General features: G+C 43.3%; 1 protein-coding gene across 1 annotated transcript; it reads left to right on the top strand.

Annotated features, from left to right (window-relative positions):
• Nucleotides 1-4,223: 4,223 nt before the first annotated feature.
• Nucleotides 4,224-16,644, top strand: ENTPD6 (ectonucleoside triphosphate diphosphohydrolase 6; the record flags this gene model as incomplete). The annotated part of the gene is made up of 12 exons (XM_080341953.1): nt 4,224-4,482; nt 5,806-5,882; nt 6,690-6,833; nt 7,954-8,029; nt 10,825-10,913; nt 12,268-12,347; nt 13,243-13,307; nt 13,658-13,759; nt 14,209-14,349; nt 15,254-15,310; nt 16,268-16,380; nt 16,555-16,644. 12 exons carry the CDS (start codon nt 4,224-4,226, stop codon nt 16,642-16,644), a joined length of 1,293 nt encoding a protein of 430 aa, XP_080198079.1.
• Between the last annotated feature and the right edge of the window lie 246 nt (nt 16,645-16,890).

Genomic DNA, 16,890 nt, shown 5'->3' with positions numbered 1-16,890 from the left:
GGAACACAAGGCATGGATCAAAAACAGAGCAGCTATCCGAGGGTGTCCTTTGCTCACATCTACCAATGCTTTCTACCCCAGAGCTGGACCAAATGTGAAGCTGAGGAGTTCTTGTCAGGGTTGGATTTCACAAGGGCCGTAGAGAGTTTCCAGCTGTCCTGCTGCCATCTCTTGGGTGACCCCATCCAAGGATTAAAAGGACCTCTCCTGCCACTTGCCCAGACACTGGTCTGTTTCACAGCTGTCCCCTGCCCCGCACCTCAGCCTCCTTCCTTCTCCCACCTCGGGGACTGTTTCTCTCACACCTCTTCCTCACACTACTCTGTTTTTGTGGCATTTTGCCCTTTTAAAAGCACATTTTCCCTGCGATGCCATCAATGAGGAGCTCCGCTGGGCTTCATAGGAGGGCTTTTGCAGAACTGGCCATGTCCAGCACAGGGCAACACCGGCTTCTTCTCATGAAAGAGGGTAGGAAACAATTACCTTGCCGATATAATAGGCCCAGGCATGATCTCTCAGCAAAGCATATTTTATTAACAATTTTGCAAGACCGGGTGTTCTACCTAAAGGCACGCACCCGCTGGCCACAAATTCCCTCCCATTCCTCACTGGTCAGGTACTGCAGGGTTTACAGACTACCCAACACTTGCCTCAGTTTACCCATCTCATTCATCTAATTCTAACAGGCCCCTCCTCTTATTGATTTATTTAAAATATGGATTCCTGGGTCATTGGTTACTCTTCTCCCTAGCTTAGCTTTTTAAATACAGTAATCAGTTTGCATTCCGGGATTAGTTTGAAGAGACTGTGTTTTACATTAAGGATTCATAGTCTGATATCTCTCAGTCCTTCCCCCACGCTGGGGTCAGGCGCCAGGTCCCCAGTTTTGTAAAAAACAACATTCCTTCGCTAAACGTCCCTTACAAGACGCCCCACGACCAATACAGCCCTCCGTGGAGGGTGGCAGGGCTGGGGGGCAGCCCCCGCACCCCGGTCTCACCGCGCCTGCGCAGCGGACGGAGCGGTGACGTCTCCATGGCGGGGCAGGCGGCAGAGTGAGTGAGTGAGTGAGTGAGTGAGTGAGTGAGTGAGGGCGGCGGGGTGGGCTGGGAGCCGAGTTGGGTCCCAGTGGGTGCGGAGGCCTGGGCACGGAGATACGTGTGCGAAGGGGCGCGGCGGCGGGTGGGCGCCCTGTGGGCTGGGCTAGGACAGGCTAGGCTAGGGCGGGCCGGACCGGGCCGGACCGGACCACCCGCGCTGAGAGGCAGTGCTGGGCCTGCGCAGGCCCGGGCTGCCAACCGGCCTGTGGCCCGGCGTGCTGCGTCCCGACACCCCAAGGGGTCCCTGCCCTGCCCGCCCTTGCATCTTTCCTTTTGCAGCAAATCTCAGCGTCCCCTAACATAGGCAGGAGGAGTTAATCTCGGTTCTCCGCAGGAAAATGGGAGTAGGAGGGTCGTGCTGTCAGGCTGCTGCTGCTCCTCCTCTGTCCGCCTTACCCTTCCAGCCTCCCCTTTGTTGAGGTGGAGACTTATGTCCCCTCACAGGATCACCTGCTGCTTTGCTATTGTGACAGGTTTTAGCTCTCATGTAGCTGCAGCTGAGACCTTTCTGGCACATGGAAGAGCGCAGTAATCACCTCGGATATGTGCAGTAATTGCCACCTACACTTCTGTGTGTGCTGATAGAAGCCAGAGTGTTGTTTGGTTTGGTTTGGGTTTTGTTTGTTTCTTTGCTTCCTTGTTTTTCAATGCCATCTCCCTGGTTTCTGTTTCGTGATGACCTGTGATTCCATTATCCCTATGCTGAGCTATTCTTTATGTGGATTTGTGCCTGTGGTTTTGCTTTCCTCCATTTTTATAAAATTTTTTCCTACCCATTTTGGACAATACACTGTAATTGCCTTGGATTTAAATTCCTCCCCCTCATGCCCTCTGTGGACCTCATGAACTTGTATCATCAACAGATTATATATGTGTCAAAACCTTGTTTAAGTCGATTTCGTCAGTTGGTTTGCTTTCTCTTCTCTATTACATTATCAAAGAAAGAAAGGTACAATGCAATTTGCTCCCTATAAATCACCACTGACTGCTTTTTAATCATCTGGATGATGTCATGTGGGCACAAGTGGCTTTCTTGTGTTGTGCTTTGCTGTGGTTTCTTTCCTGCTATTGGAGCTGGGGGAGGGAGGGGTCACTCTAATTCCCTGGATCTTCCTTCTTACCTTTTAAACACTGGTTTTAAATTGTCCTTGTCCAGTCTTCTTGGACCTGCTTCACCATTCAGGAGCTGACAAAGTTAACTGCAAGGCCCTGGTTGCCATGGGGGATTTTAACTTCCCTGACGTTTGCTGGAAGGCCTACTCAGCCAGCCAGCCACAGTGTAGGAAGTTCCTCCAGTGCCCTTCTGATGCAAATGGTGGAGGAACCGACTAGGAGAGGTGCACTGCTGGACCTCATCCCCACTAACAAGGAGGGTCTGGTTGAAGCAGTAAAGGTTGAGGGCTGTCTTGGTTGCAGTGACCGTGAAATGGTGGAGTTCAGGATCTCGTGTGTCAGGAACAGAATACTTAGCAGAATCACAACCCTGGACTTCAGCAGGGCCAACTTTGGCCTTTTCAAGCAATTGCTAGGGAAAATCCCATGAGCAAGGCTGCTTGAACGTAAAGGGGCCCAAGATAGTTGTTTAGCATTTAGGGACTGCTTCTATTAACCTCAAGATCGGAGCATCCTGACATGGAAGTCAAGGAAGGGAGCCAGGAGACCTGCGTGCTTAAACAGGGAACTGCTGGGTAAGCTCAAGTGGAAGAGGAGAGTTTATAGATCATGGAAGGAGGGGCTGGCCCCTAGAGAAGAATATAAGGCTGTTGTCAGAGGGTGTAGGGAGGCAACTAGGAAAGCTAAGGCCTCCTTAGAATTAAACCTGGCTAGAGGGGTCAAGGGTAATGGAAAGAGCTTTTTCAAATACATGGCAGATAAAACTAACATCAGAGGCAATGTAGGCCCACTGATGAGTGAGGTGGGTGCCCTGGTGACAGAAGATACAGAGAAGGCAGAGATACTGAATGCCGCCTTTGTTTCTCTCTACTCTGCCAGAGGCTGTCCTGAGGAGCCCCGTACCCCTGAGACCCCAGAGGAAGTCAGGACAATGGAGGAGTCTGCCTTGGTTGATGAGGACTAGGTTAGGGAGCAATTAAGCAGTCTGGACATCCATAAATCCATGGGTCCAGATGGGATGCACCTGCGGGTGTTGAGGGAGCTGGCTGAGGTAAATGCTGGACCACTCTCCATCATCTTTGCCAAATCTTGGAAAATAGGAGAGGTGCCTGAGGACTGGAGGAAAGCAAATGTCACTCCAGTCTTCAAAATGGCAAGAAGGAGGACCTGGGTAACTATAGACCGGTCAGCCTCACCTCCATCCCTGGGAAAGTGATGGAACAACTTATCCTTGGTGTCATTTCAAGGCATATCAAGGATAGGAGGGTCATTAGGGGCCAACATGGCTTCACCAAGGGGAAGTCGTGCTTGACCAAGCTCATAGCCTTTTATGAGGCCATAACCAAGTGGAGAGATGATGGCAGAGTGGTGGATGTGGTCTACCCTGACTGAAGTAAAGCATTTGACACAGTCTCCCACAGCATCCTTGCTGATAAACTGAGGAAGTGTGGTCTGGACAATCGGGTAGTGAGATGGACTGTGAACTGGCTGAAGGAGAGAAGCCAGAGAGTCATGGTCAATGGGGCAGAGTCTGGTTGGAGGCCTGTATGGACAGTTATGACAATAGCCGATATATCAGTCTTACTCCAGGTGCTGAAGGAGCTTCAGGCATAAATTCTTTTACTTGCCAGCACTGGTGTGTGGCTCCTTGTGTCTAAGTCATTTTTTGTTTGTTTTTTTTTTTTACCAGACTGGTTCCTGTAGTGACTTACTGCTTACCTTGACTGTTGTGCCAAACTTATCACAGATCTAAACCAACTAACAGTTAAGTATTTTTTTATCAAAGATCTAAACCAACTAACAGTTAAGTATTTAACTAATGTTCAAGTCAAGTTTATGCCTGTAAGTCCCTTATCAAATAACCATCATACTCTTAGATGCTTTCAGCAAGTTTAGAAAATAAAATGTACCTTTTCTGTTGGATATAGGAGTAATATGGGAACCACCTGTTCTGTGTGAAAGACAAGAAAGAAAACATTTGATAAAGGGAAGAAACAAAGCATCAAATAAATGGAAGCCATGAAGATATCAAAGCGGTTCTTTGCTTTTGGGATTTTGGCATGCATAGCTCTTTATGTTGCATACATAAAATGTTGTTTGGATTCCAAACCAGTCATGGGAGCAACAGAAGGAGCTGCTGAAAGCAGGGGAGACAAACCGAGCCATCAGGCACTTAGCGCAGATCTCTCGATCTTTTACGGAATTATGTTTGATGCAGGAAGCACAGGAACTCGCATCCATATTTTTAAATTTACACAGCAGCCAAAAGGTATGGCTTTCTCATTGCACGATAGATTATTTCTTCCTTAACACATGGAGCAGATTATTGATGATTCTTTTCTAGGGATTACTTGAACAAACATGACTCAGCTCTCTAGAGAGACATCAGGAAGTATATTATGATTCAAGCATGTGGGTTTGGATGAAATTAGGAAAACATTCAACACGGAGAAAATACTGTAGTGTCAGAATGTGAACTAGATAGCAGCTCTACCTGTAGAATGATGCCTTGAAGAAAAGCGGTTTTTCATCACACTGCTTGGTACAAGTTCAGACTGCCTTATTCTCCCCAAATTTTCACCATGAGGTTGTTGGCTGTCTCCAGATCTGGCAGTGAGCTGCTTCTCTCTCCCTTGTCTGTTTTAATGCCTCTTTGGCTTCAATATTTGATTTAAACTGCAGAACTCCACTATTGGATTTAAATTGTGTATTGCATCTGAACAAAAAGTATTGCTGAGAAGCAAGACAGAAGTGGATGTAAAAGCTTCAGTTTTCCTCTGCAGTTGTAAGCTTCATTTGTTTAGGTGTTGTCAGCTACTATTTCTGAAACTCTTAAAAATGAAAGAACCCATGTGGATGCTTTGAGGATTAGCAGTGTATGGTTTTTGGTGTGATTTGCCTATGGGGGAGCACCTTAGGTTTGCAGAATGAGCTAGTGTGAGGCTTAGCCACCAAAGGCGCTAAACAAAAATCCATGAATTTCCTTCGTTCTTCTTTCAGTGTGTTCCTAAATCTTTGCCTCTTCTTTCTCTGCTTCTCTTTAAACAAAATCTCAGAATATAGTGCAGGTAACACTATGGAGTACGGTTTGTTACAGGAGGATGTCAAGTTCTTGTTGTCTTGCCTGCAGGTTTATATAATTGTCTGTATCGTGACTGTCAAAAATACTTAGGTCTGGTTCCTTCTGCTGCCATTGAAGATGGTGGTAAAGCTTCCACTAGGTTTTGCTGGAGTCAAATTTAGCCAGAACAGAGCACACTGAAACCTTGTTACTGGTGCAGATTGGGAAGCTGCACATGGCAGGTGTAAGGGCTCAAAGAGAACTTGCACCCATCTGGTGATTGTCTGATGTGCATGAAAAATATGTGCATAGTGGACATAAGCACCTGAAAAACAGTCACAACTTTTAAAAATAGTTTCCTTGAGAGCTAATTCCATAGTAAGGACTGTATTTAAAGTTCAAGTGGCTGTTGATAGTTTATTAAACAGAGGCTTCAGTTGACTTCCATTAGCACATAATGATGTAATTTTCTTTTTGTGTATGCAAAATTGTATGTGCCATTACTTATTTTGGAATACTGCTTTTGAACAGAGACTCCCAAATTAACCCATGAGACGTTTAAAGCACTGAAGCCAGGTCTATCCGCATACGCTGATGATGTTGAAAAGGTAATTTTGTTTCTGTTGCTATGAAAGTACATGTGCCAAAACCTCCTGTTCTTGATGTGCCCTGCAAATCACGTGTTGCTGTGGTACAGGATGCTGAACTGTCTCAGTTCAGGGAAGTGTTTCCAAATGATACAAGTCCTCAGTAAAAGTTGATGAGCATGCAGAGGAGTGAGTAACAGAATGCATCTAGTCTTGCGCAGTGATGTTGTTAATTAAGCACAGTGGATGTTTTTCCTATCTCTGCCTTAAGATTTTTGATGCATTTAATAAAATGACAAAAGAGCTCTGCTGGATTGGAGAAGAACCTTCTCCAAAACTGACCAGAATTGGATTCTCAAGGAAATAGTCTAAAAAACAGGTTAAGTACTAAATTACTTCTCTCCCACCTCTCTTGCCTTCTGACTCACAGGGATTTAGGCACTTCCTGAGCCAGACCTACACCCAGTAGGCCCGTCTTACTGGCTCCAAAGACCTTTTTTTTTTTTCCCCCCACAAGGATTTGTCATTATACTGCTTTTCCAACCTTTTGTAGCCAAAACACTCAGTGGCAGAGAGCTCTGTGTCACTGAAAAAATGTCTCTTCCTGTTCATTTTTGACCTGTTGCTGAATAACCCCATTATATCTACCATGTGTCATGCTATCAGAGATGATGAGTCCTCTACCTTCTCCTGACCACCTGTGATATTCACTTGTCTCTGTTCCACATTTACAGTGAATCATACCTCTTATCACCTTTTTGCCCTTCTAAGAAAGGCAAATCTAAAGAGTTTCTAAGATGCAAAAAATTGTTCTTTCTCTGCTCACAGAGTGGCCAGGGAATAAAAGAGCTCCTGGAGGTGGCAAAGAAGGACGTTCCAATGGAGCTGTGGAAGTTTACTCCTCTGGTCCTGAAAGCCACAGCTGGCCTACGGTTGCTGCCAGGAGAGAAGGCTCAGAAGTTGCTGGATAAGGTACTGTCTCTTGTCTTTCCATTTGCTTTCCAGAAATTTTATAGCAAAATCTGGTGCTTTCTATATAATGTACATACTCTCTTATCTTCATGTATGTGAGCCATTCCTATAATTTAACCCTGAAAGCAGTACAGAGCTACCTGATCTCAAATCGAGTTTGGGGAAGAAATTGCATGAGTACAAACACAGAGGAATTATGACAGCTCCAAATAAGCCTGGAGATGACATATAATATAACAAGTGTAATGAGATACTCCTGACGGTCATCATAGGTTTGTTCTTACTGGGTGTATTTGCTGGTGGTTTTGACTAGGATGCTGCTATTTTGAGAAAAGCACTCTACTGTTTGATTGGTCATGTTACCAGCCTGCTGCTGCAATGTGACTCCTTTATATTGGTTGGAAATAATGTAAATTGTATTTATAGGCATGTAAAATACGTTTAATATTTTTAAAAAATATAAAAATAAGCAATATGTTCCAGACCTTACAGCTGCAGTGAAAGTTTGAGTGTGCGCTAAATGTACTCTTTTCTAAGCAATAATTGGAAGGAAGAAATGTGGTGTGGTTGAAACCAATGTCTGTTTTGTTCTCTACTGCCTGCAAGCTGGCCCATTCATCTCCACACTGAATTTCAGCTGGAATGCTGCAGTTGTTACTTTAGAGGGCTCCGGAAACATAGGGCTTTGCCACCACATGTAGGATGTAGTATAGAGGACCTCTAACAGCCAACATGCTCCTGTTAAAAATACCATTCCCTGGGGCATTCCTGACAGCCAGGGTGTCCATCTCCTGCCTACGCTCTGCATTTATAATAGCCTGTGGGTGACCAGTTGTAGCAAAGTGAACTGGGCTCCCTTCGTTACCCATGTCCATCCCTTGTTAATGGCATTTCTGATCAACCTTCATGCTTGAAAACCCACACATCCATCCCTGTCTCTGCACCAAGCTGCAGAGCCAGTGTGTAAGTCACTAACCTTTCATAGCAGAGCACAGGGTGAGCAGCAGTCAGGATCTGGTCCAGAGAAGAAAAGCAGTTGTGTAAAACTGGAGTTTAAAAAAACCCTGCTTTCCAGCTGAAAAAAAGATTTCTCTGAGTGTAGCTTGTATTTGAACTACAGGTGAAGGAGATTTTTCAGGCTTCCCCCTTCTTCGTGAGGGACAACTGCGTGTCGATAATGAAAGGAACTGATGAAGGTAGGCTAACTTGTGGAGACCCTTTCTGCAATCCTGGAGATTTCTGCTGCATTGTGAGAATCCCCACTCACTGTAGCAGGAACCCCCAAGCAGCGGGTTGGGCAGTTTTTACACTGCCTCAGGCAGTGCCTGCCGGAAGAGATCTTGTGCTACATTTTACAATTTGAGGTCCTGAAGTCTGTCCTGATTTTCAAAGCTCTGAGTGCCAGGCAGTTCCCATGGGATCACCAGGAAGCCACTGTGCAGTCAGCACTTCTGGAAAGGTTTCTGAGTATTTACTTGTTGAGATGGTCTACAACAACTGGGTTTGCACACCCTGCTCTTGGCAGTGCTCGTCAGAGCTTTCTGGAAGTATTTGGTCATGATGTTAATTATAACTGATCTAATGAGTGTGATTGTGAATTCAATTTGAAAAAACGTTACATAGACAAGAAAATATGTGCTGAATTAAGTTGATTCTCATAAAAAATACTGAGGACAGAACCCAGAATCAGTCTTGATTTAAAATAATTTGAAGAAACATGTCTGCATTCTATTATAAGTAGCTGAGTGCTGAAATGTGTTTTAAAACTGCTTAGAAACAAAACTTTAAAATAGTTGGAGCTACTTGGAGCTGTTTATGAGTTTCTTTTTTACTGCTTAATGAAAGAAAGACATTGTAATTCTTCTTTTTCTTTTCTTTTACAATCGTTAATAGCAGTGACAGCCTTGGTTCAGCCAAAGGTTGAACTAGACTGTGTTCCCTAGAATGCCTTGAGTTTTAACCACATGGATAAATATTTACATTTATTAACATAAGGCCCACTAGTTTATCTAATTTATGGAGCAAAGGTTTATAAAACAAGAGGACAGGAACAGTACAGCTCACAAAAATCCTTAGAGGAAAATAGGAAAAATTGGAACACTAAAAAGATTAGAATTCTTAGTATTCAAAAGCAAAGCCAAGTGCCTGACATCAAATAAAAGCCTGCCAGTGTATGTTTTCCTAGAAAATGAACAATGTGTCAGTCATTTCCTTATCTTTTAGCTAAGCAATAAAGCCTTTGTGACTTCTCAATTAAGTTTCTGACCAGTGAAATACAGAGTTCTCCAGGCACTTCATATGTGGGGCTTCTTTTCCAAATATCACATAAGCTCTGGTATAGAATGTCATTCTCTTTGTTCAAGGTATCTAATCTAAGCCACTGAAAGTTGTGGCAGCACTGGCTTTGGGGCAGGGTGGGTCAGGGGAGCTCAGCAGAGCCAGTCCTATTCACCTTTCTTGAAGGTCCTTCTTGCTTAGCTCTCAGCTAAATATGCTTTGGAGACTTTGTATTAGAAGTCTTCCATTTGTGAAAGGGGCACAAGGGAGCTTGTGGCAGGTGGTATGTGGTGTCTCTGTCTGTTGGATGACAAGCTCTGATTTGCTGATGATTTGGTTTCAATGGTACAGTTAAATTGTATGAGAAAACTTAAAAATGCCTCCAGCTAGAAGAGGAAGACCTTGCAATTCATCTCACCTTATTTGTTACTGTTATGTGATAAAATGAAATGCTATGATCTAACGGTGCATTTTCTGTATATTTCCCTTATTAGGTATTTCAGCCTGGATCACAATAAATTTTTTAACAGGTATGTGTACATGAGCATGTGCATAAAGATGTGACTGATGCTGTGAAATTCATGCTCTTTTCTGCCCTTGCATCACATTTGCTCATTCATTGGGGTGAAGGGGCAGAAAGAAGTCTCTGGGAGTAAGTCAGCAGTTGGTTTTGGCCTAGCCTTTTAATGTCATTAGGATTTCGGCCATTTACTTGCCAGAATGAGGAGTTTAATCCCCTTTCCTAGAGGATTAACATAGCCTTTCTTTCATTTCCCTGCAGGGTACTAGAGCATTTTATTCCTTTTTAAAGTCTGCCACTAATTCTGGCTAAATCTTTAATGTGGATATTCTAGATCTGCTTGGCAGCTGCTCAGAATGAAAGAAAGTGCTGTGCTACTTCCTTACAGATTTATGACAGAAATACCAGAACTATTTACACCACTGAGTTACAAAGGGTTGCTGAAGAATAAAGAAAAAAGTGAGTTGAACCCCTCTCTGACAAGAAGTGGAGCAGTCTCCTTTCCTGAGTGCTTTATTCAGTGCACACAGCATATGAAGCAGTATGATAAGTGCTCTAAAGCTTTTTATGCTCACAGGAAATATCAGAAAGGTCAGAGATCTTCTAACATCAGCTGTTATGAGGGATACTGAGGTACTTGGCACAAACTAATCTTATCAGGAAGGTATATTCGAAGGATCTAACTGAGAAGAACTGGATTTAATAAGAAGAGGAGTCTAGGCTGTCAGCAGGAAGAATTTCAAGAGACCTGAGTCTCTTAGGCCAGCTCTTTTCAGTCTGTTGTCCCCTTGGCCACAGGAAAGGAATCTGCAAAATATCCTTAAGGGATCAGGGAAAGGAGGCCAACAAAACCACATTCTTCTGTGTTACAAAGTGGTTACCAGAGTAGAATTTGCAAAGGGGTCCTTGCATACACTGAGAAATGTTTAGGAATCCAGTCACCAGAGCTGCTGTAATTAGGTCATGAATAGCCACGAGAGAAATAAGAGAAACTCTGTCACTTGAAGATTTTCAGGGAACCCTGATAAAGCCAAAATAAGTGCCCAGTAGATAAGGATATAATTTAGTTCTGGCTGGAAGCTGACAGGTGAAGTTAGATTGTCCTCTTTCTTTACCAGTATACTTCTGGTTTTGTTCCTAGCCAGTTTCTCACAGTGCCCACCGTGGCTATCTCTGTTTTGTCACATATTTCAGGTAGCCTAGATGATCCTCAGAAGAGAACCGTAGGGATGCTGGATTTGGGTGGTGGATCAACACAGATCACCTTCCTTCCACGCACTGAGGTAATGTGAACATGCACACTGTTGGGAAATGCTCCTGCAGAAATCACTAACTGCTAAGATCTGCTTCTCTTGGAGACAGACCAAGAGTTTGTTGTTGTGACATGAAGCCACACTTCTGACAGAAAAACCCTGGTCACTTTGTCACATCTGCCTTGTTATCATCCATCATGGAGGCATTTCCAACTCTTTGTCAGTCCTCATACTCCACCTCATGGGTCAGTGGTGCATGTGGTGAATCTACCAGGTCTGCTTTATCTTGGGGAAAATGCAGTGTTCACCTGACGGTCTTAATCCTTGACTCTCTGTTTGTGCTGCTTATAGAAAAGAACTCAAAGGCAGTGCTGTTAATGAATTCAACTCCAACATTTGGCCTATATTGACTTGTAAGAACAAAGTAAGATGCCTTATCAATCCTTGATTCTGGTTTTGCTGAGGTCACTCAGTTGCAAATGAATGTTTTCTAAGGAGCAACTGTTATTACGCAGTAAAAAATACATGCTGAAGTTTATCATTTCAGCTTGCTGTTGTGGTGTTTTTACAGCTGTTCTGTGGCCTAGAAGCCCTGAGGATGTGGAATTGTCAGGCTCTAGCCTGAGCAAATATACTGTTCATAGTAAAGCTGTGCAAAAGCAAAGGGTTTGGATGCTGTATCTGGTGTCCCAGACTGGGCTAATCAAGACATTGTGCTCTTACAGCAGAATGACAGGGGATGTGAAGAGTCCAGGATGTGGACATTCTGGGTTTAGAGATGGTGTAAGATGCAAGCAGCATGATCAGCCTTGTGGCCTGAGCTTTTCTCCCCACAGACACGCTAGCCATACTGGTGCACTTGGGGATGCAAAGTGCTTTAGACAATTACCTTTTCATTTCTTCAGAGCACAGGCTGATCCTCACTCTGTTCCTTGGTAAGCATAGAGATGGCTTGTGGAAGTTCACAGCTGAATTCACTTGAGTAGGAAGTCAGTGCTTGCCTGGCTTTCATTTTATTTTGTGTGCAGTTTTCCTTAGTAGGGATCATCTGAAGAGGCAGTTACTGTACCCTCTAGATAAAAGCAGTTAAGAGCTGGAATAAGGACTCCTTTTAATTAAAATAATTATTTCATACACCAGTTTGGTGTGATACAAATAGAAATGTAACCAATTTAGGCTCTGTCATGTGAAGATAGTATTTTAGCTGAAGGTTTTATGGTTGTCTTGTGTATCAGCAGTCAAATAAAAATATTTGCAAGTTCATAATTTCTCTCTGAACCACACTAGGATTGTTTAACTTTTTGGTAATGTTTTGGGAGATTGTGTTGTTGGTGTTTGCTCTTGCTGGCAGAAACCTTGCAGTAACATCTTTTTCTCCCTCCAGGCAACTCTCCAGACATCACCAGCTGGCCATACAACTTCATTTCAGATGTTTAACAACACCTACAAGCTGTATTCCTACAGGTTAGTTGTGGGAAGGCGAGCACACTGTACAGATAGAAGCTTTTTATGAATTCAGTGATATCTAGCTGTTTTGCTAAAGTGGGGTCCTTGTAAATGAGTACTGGGAAGAAGCATTTGCTGTTGTGGATAAACTTTGGCTGCCTGTCAGGTGCTCACCAAGTAGCTCTATCACTCCCCTTTCATCAAGAGGACAGGAAAAAGAAAACAGAACAAAAAGCTTTTAAGTCAAGATCAGGACAGGGAAGTAATTTACCAATGACTGTCATGGGCAAACCAGACTTGACTTAGAGAAGCTAATTTATTTTATTGCAAATTAAACAGTAGGATAATGAGAAATAAGAACAAAACCAAAAACATCTTCCTCCCACTTCTCCCTTCTTCCCAGTCTCAACTTTACTGCCAACTCTTCTACCTCCTCACCACCAAGTGTTGCAGGAGGAGGGAGGATGGGGATTGTAGTCAGTTCATACCACTTTGTCTCTGGCATTCCTTCCTTCTCACTGTCTTTCCCTGCTCCCAGTGTTTTGGGCAGAGGGAATTAGCTTCGTCCCACACCTGTGCTTGCTGTGGGGTGTGTTTGGGCTCAAAAAGAGTCAATTCTGTGTTTTAGAGTTTGTGCTGCCTTTGAGGAGGGTAGGAGAAACATTAGAGGAACAGTTCCCAGTTCTTCAGGAGCCAGCTATTGCCTTGACCCTTGACAGCTATTGCCTGTGCTTTTTCAAAGAGAGATTATCCTTCTGGATAAGGGTAATAAGAGAGCGGATTGTCACACTGTTCACTTTACCAGAGTTAGCTGCTGACTCGAGTAATTTTGCTGGCATGTCCCAGCCGAGTTGTCAGTAGAGTAACAGAGGAAGGATGTTTGTTGTTCACAGTGGCTTTTATCCCTTTGCAGTTACCTGGGACTTGGGCTGATGTCAGCAAGGCTCGCCATTTTAGGAGGAGTTGAGGGAAAAACCTGTAAGTTCGGGGCACTCAAGGGTTGTTTCTGAGCAGAGGGTACGTAAGTCCTGTTGTGGAGGGAGGAGTTGTCTGTCCCCTTCTCACTTGGCTTGAAGTTCTGAGTGGTATGTGGACTCCTGTCATCATGGCTGGGTGCATTTGAGACAAATGCAGGTGGTGACACTGCTAGATCCCAGGAGACCTGAATTCTTTTCATCTCTGGGGGGATGATGGGACATCTGAGCCATGACAGGGCTTGGAGGTGCCGTGCTGAGGTTGTAGTACCCTATGGAGCAGGGCTGGGGGTGATGGATGTGAAATTAACTTGTTATGTTTTTCCCTGATGTGGCTTTGTTTCATTTCTGCAGTAGGAGAAGGGGAGGAATTGATTAGCCCTTGTTTACCCCCTGGCTTCGAATCAGAGTGGCAACATGCTGAGATAATGTACAAAATTAAAGGACAGAAGGCAGGTATAGTGATTAATCACTCTTCCTATCTAGGACAGGATGCTATTAGCAGAGTAAATGATATATTCTCAGCCTCTTGCAAAAATACTAGATTCTGTGTTTACTGTTCTGTCTGTCTCCTCTCAATGGGCTGTTAAAAGAGATTCTGTAGATTCTTGTACCATGGTGTGTCTGTCCAGTCACTAAAACTGCTAGTGGTAAAGTAGGTGGAGCTGAGCAATCCCTGAACAGGTCTTTAAAAAACTTCTGCCTCAAATGATGTTGTCCATCTCTGCATACTTAATCCCAACCTGAGGATGGTTAAGTGTTGCCACTGGAAGAAGATGCTCTGTGAGGAGCATACGAAGTGCTGTTGTGCAAAAGGGAGCCTGTTTCCTGGCAGATCCCTAATGAATGATATGTATATTTAACTCTCTGCCTATAATATGCTGGGTTTCTTTGCCTTCTTTTAGGTGAGCCTCTGTATGAGTCTTGTTCCAACGAAGTTGCAAAGTTGCTCTACAAAAAAGTGCATAAAGCTGAGGAGGTGAAGGACTTGGATTTTTATACTTTCTCCTACTACTATGACCGTGCAGCAGAGGTTGGTCTCATAGGTATGTTTGCTTCTTTATTAATTTCATTTTAAATGACAAGTTGTGGAAGAAATGGTAGCACTTACGCACATCACAATGCTTTGCTAAGCTGTCATAGAACTTAGTCTTTTGTTACACTGCTGTGCAGTGTTGGTCTTGACTGTATACTGAATGCTATTTGATTTCTATAAAGAAGGGACTGGAGCTGTGAAATAGGATCTGCAATTTCTGGTACTGGTTTTTAAACAAACTGTCTGCATTTCGGAGATCGTTGTTGTCTGATTAACTTTACAACCCAAAATAGAAAAGAAGCCCTCATAATGATAAATAAATTTATTGGGTGTTAAAGCAGTAAAGTGATCTTGGACTTTGTGTTTTGCTTTGCTGACCTTTTTAGGTGGAATGAAGATTTTCAGGTGATTCCACATGTATACAGAATACATCCCATCTCTTTCCAGTGGTACACTAGTGTACCCAAGGCTACCGTGTTCAGTGGTTGAAAACAGGTGATGAGATCTCAAGATAGTTTGGACAAACATACTCCCCTCCTCAGCCACTTCGCTTTACAAATGATTTCAAATTTATTATGTTGCAGAGCACCACTGCCTTGACAGATCTTGTTAAAGGTGTTTGGTAACTGTGTTCAGGCATCACAGGGCAAGGCATCAGAGACATGGGGACAAGGTGAGAGAGTCTGTAAACTATGTTTCTTTAGGAAACAAGGCTAGAAGTTCTTCATAAAATTAGGCTTTTCAATCTGTATAAAGAATCTTTAAAGGTGCTTTTATCTTTAAAGAGAGTGTGAGTTTTATCATTGATTTCAGTGGCTCAAGGTTTGATTTCCAAACAACTTTTATGACTTGAATCTACAATTGCCCTTATACAAAAACCATTAAAAAAGCACGTGGTTTTTTTTTTCTTTTAGATAAAGAAAAAGGAGGAAGCGTAACTGTTGGTGACTTTGAAATTGCAGCTAAATATGGTGAGTGAAATACAAATACACACTAGTAATTGTGTGTAAATTCATACCTGGGTGGCAAATGTGTGACATGCTAAGAAGCCCGATTTTGTGATTTAAAGTAGATATTCAGCACCTCTCTCTGTAGCATCTTACCAACATTTCTGCGTATTTCTGAAAATCTCAATTATTTTTATATTAATTCTTGCTTTTGCAGCCTACATAAGACACATAATACATTTCAAAACTCCCTCAAGAACTACTAATAAACTTGTCAGTTAACAGTTGTCCTGAAATTGTCCTTTAAAAATAGATGTGGTGTTCTCATCCTGTTAGCATAACCTGTTTTTTCTTTTTGTCTTAAGATTTGTTCATATGCTTAACTGTTAATCAGAAGAGAGGGGAAAACTGATTCATAGCTTTTTGCTTCATCAGCTGCAGCGAGAACTGTCTATGCAGACTGACAAATGTAACATTCTTTACTTAATACCACAAACTCAGGCTTTGACCTTTGGTAAATTTTATGAATGACTGAACAATTATTGCATTTCTGATTTCTGAACTATGATTTGCGTAATTCTTCCTGAGAAAGGAAGTGGGTTTTATTTTGGTTTTGTCTTTTTTTTTTTTTTTTCCTTTGGTTTTGTCAAAATCTGTTGAGTGTTTATGCTTAACAAACAAAATTGCTCATATTTTTAAAGGCTTGAAGTAGATAGAAGGGGAGTTGGAGGCCCTTTTCATCCTTTCCTGGAGAGGCACAAGAAACCCAGCTGTCTTAGGGGCGAGACAAGATGCTGTGATCATCCTTCCAGTGTCCCAAAGCTTCTGTGCTTCTGCTAACACGTGCATGTCATTTCAACCCTATTGTAACAGGTTCTGTCACTGTCCAACTCAACTGATGAGGTGTTTTATGGATTCATGTGAGGTTTTTCAAAGCTGGGCCCACAGTGCACATTCATACACTGCTTTCTTTCTCCTTAGTATGTAAGACCATGGAAATCAGCCCCAGGAGCAGCCCTTTTCTCTGCATGGACCTGACATACATCACCTTCCTCCTGCAAGAACTGGGCTTCCCAAAGAGCCAAGTCTTTAAGGTGATGCACAAAAGGGATTGCTGGGGAGGGTGGGCAGGAGGGTGCTGAGGCAGTAGTTGTCATGCCTGGAGCTCAGTCCTGAATTTGCCTTCTTGCTCCAACACATGCTCTGTGATAGGGGGTGGAGGAACACTGTCCCCATGGTGGTGATGACCAGTTGTTTTTTTTTTCCAGCTTGCCCGAAAAATTGATGATGTTGAAACGAGCTGGGCATTGGGAGCCACTTTTCATTACATCGACTCACTCAATAGGCTGCAGTACTAAAGCTCCTCGAAGGCAACTTTGGGGATTCTTAATTTTTGGAAGCCCAACATGGGAGAATCTATTGAAGGGCCTGCTTTTGGATTCTGGGAGGTCATCATAAACTAGGCCCCTTTCCTTCCACTCCCTGGCAAGTCCTCTCCATCACTAGCTCTTTTTTACAGTGCAGAAATGTAGTATCTAAAGAATAAGCCTTGATTTGACAGCATCTGCAGTCAGCTTGATGTAAAACTTGATCATTGTTGAAGG

Source organism: Nesoenas mayeri (genome assembly GCF_963082525.1).
Source record: "Nesoenas mayeri genome assembly, chromosome: 3".
Classification (NCBI taxonomy): Eukaryota; Metazoa; Chordata; class Aves; order Columbiformes; family Columbidae; genus Nesoenas; species Nesoenas mayeri.
This window is presented reverse-complemented; position numbering and strand designations above follow the sequence as displayed.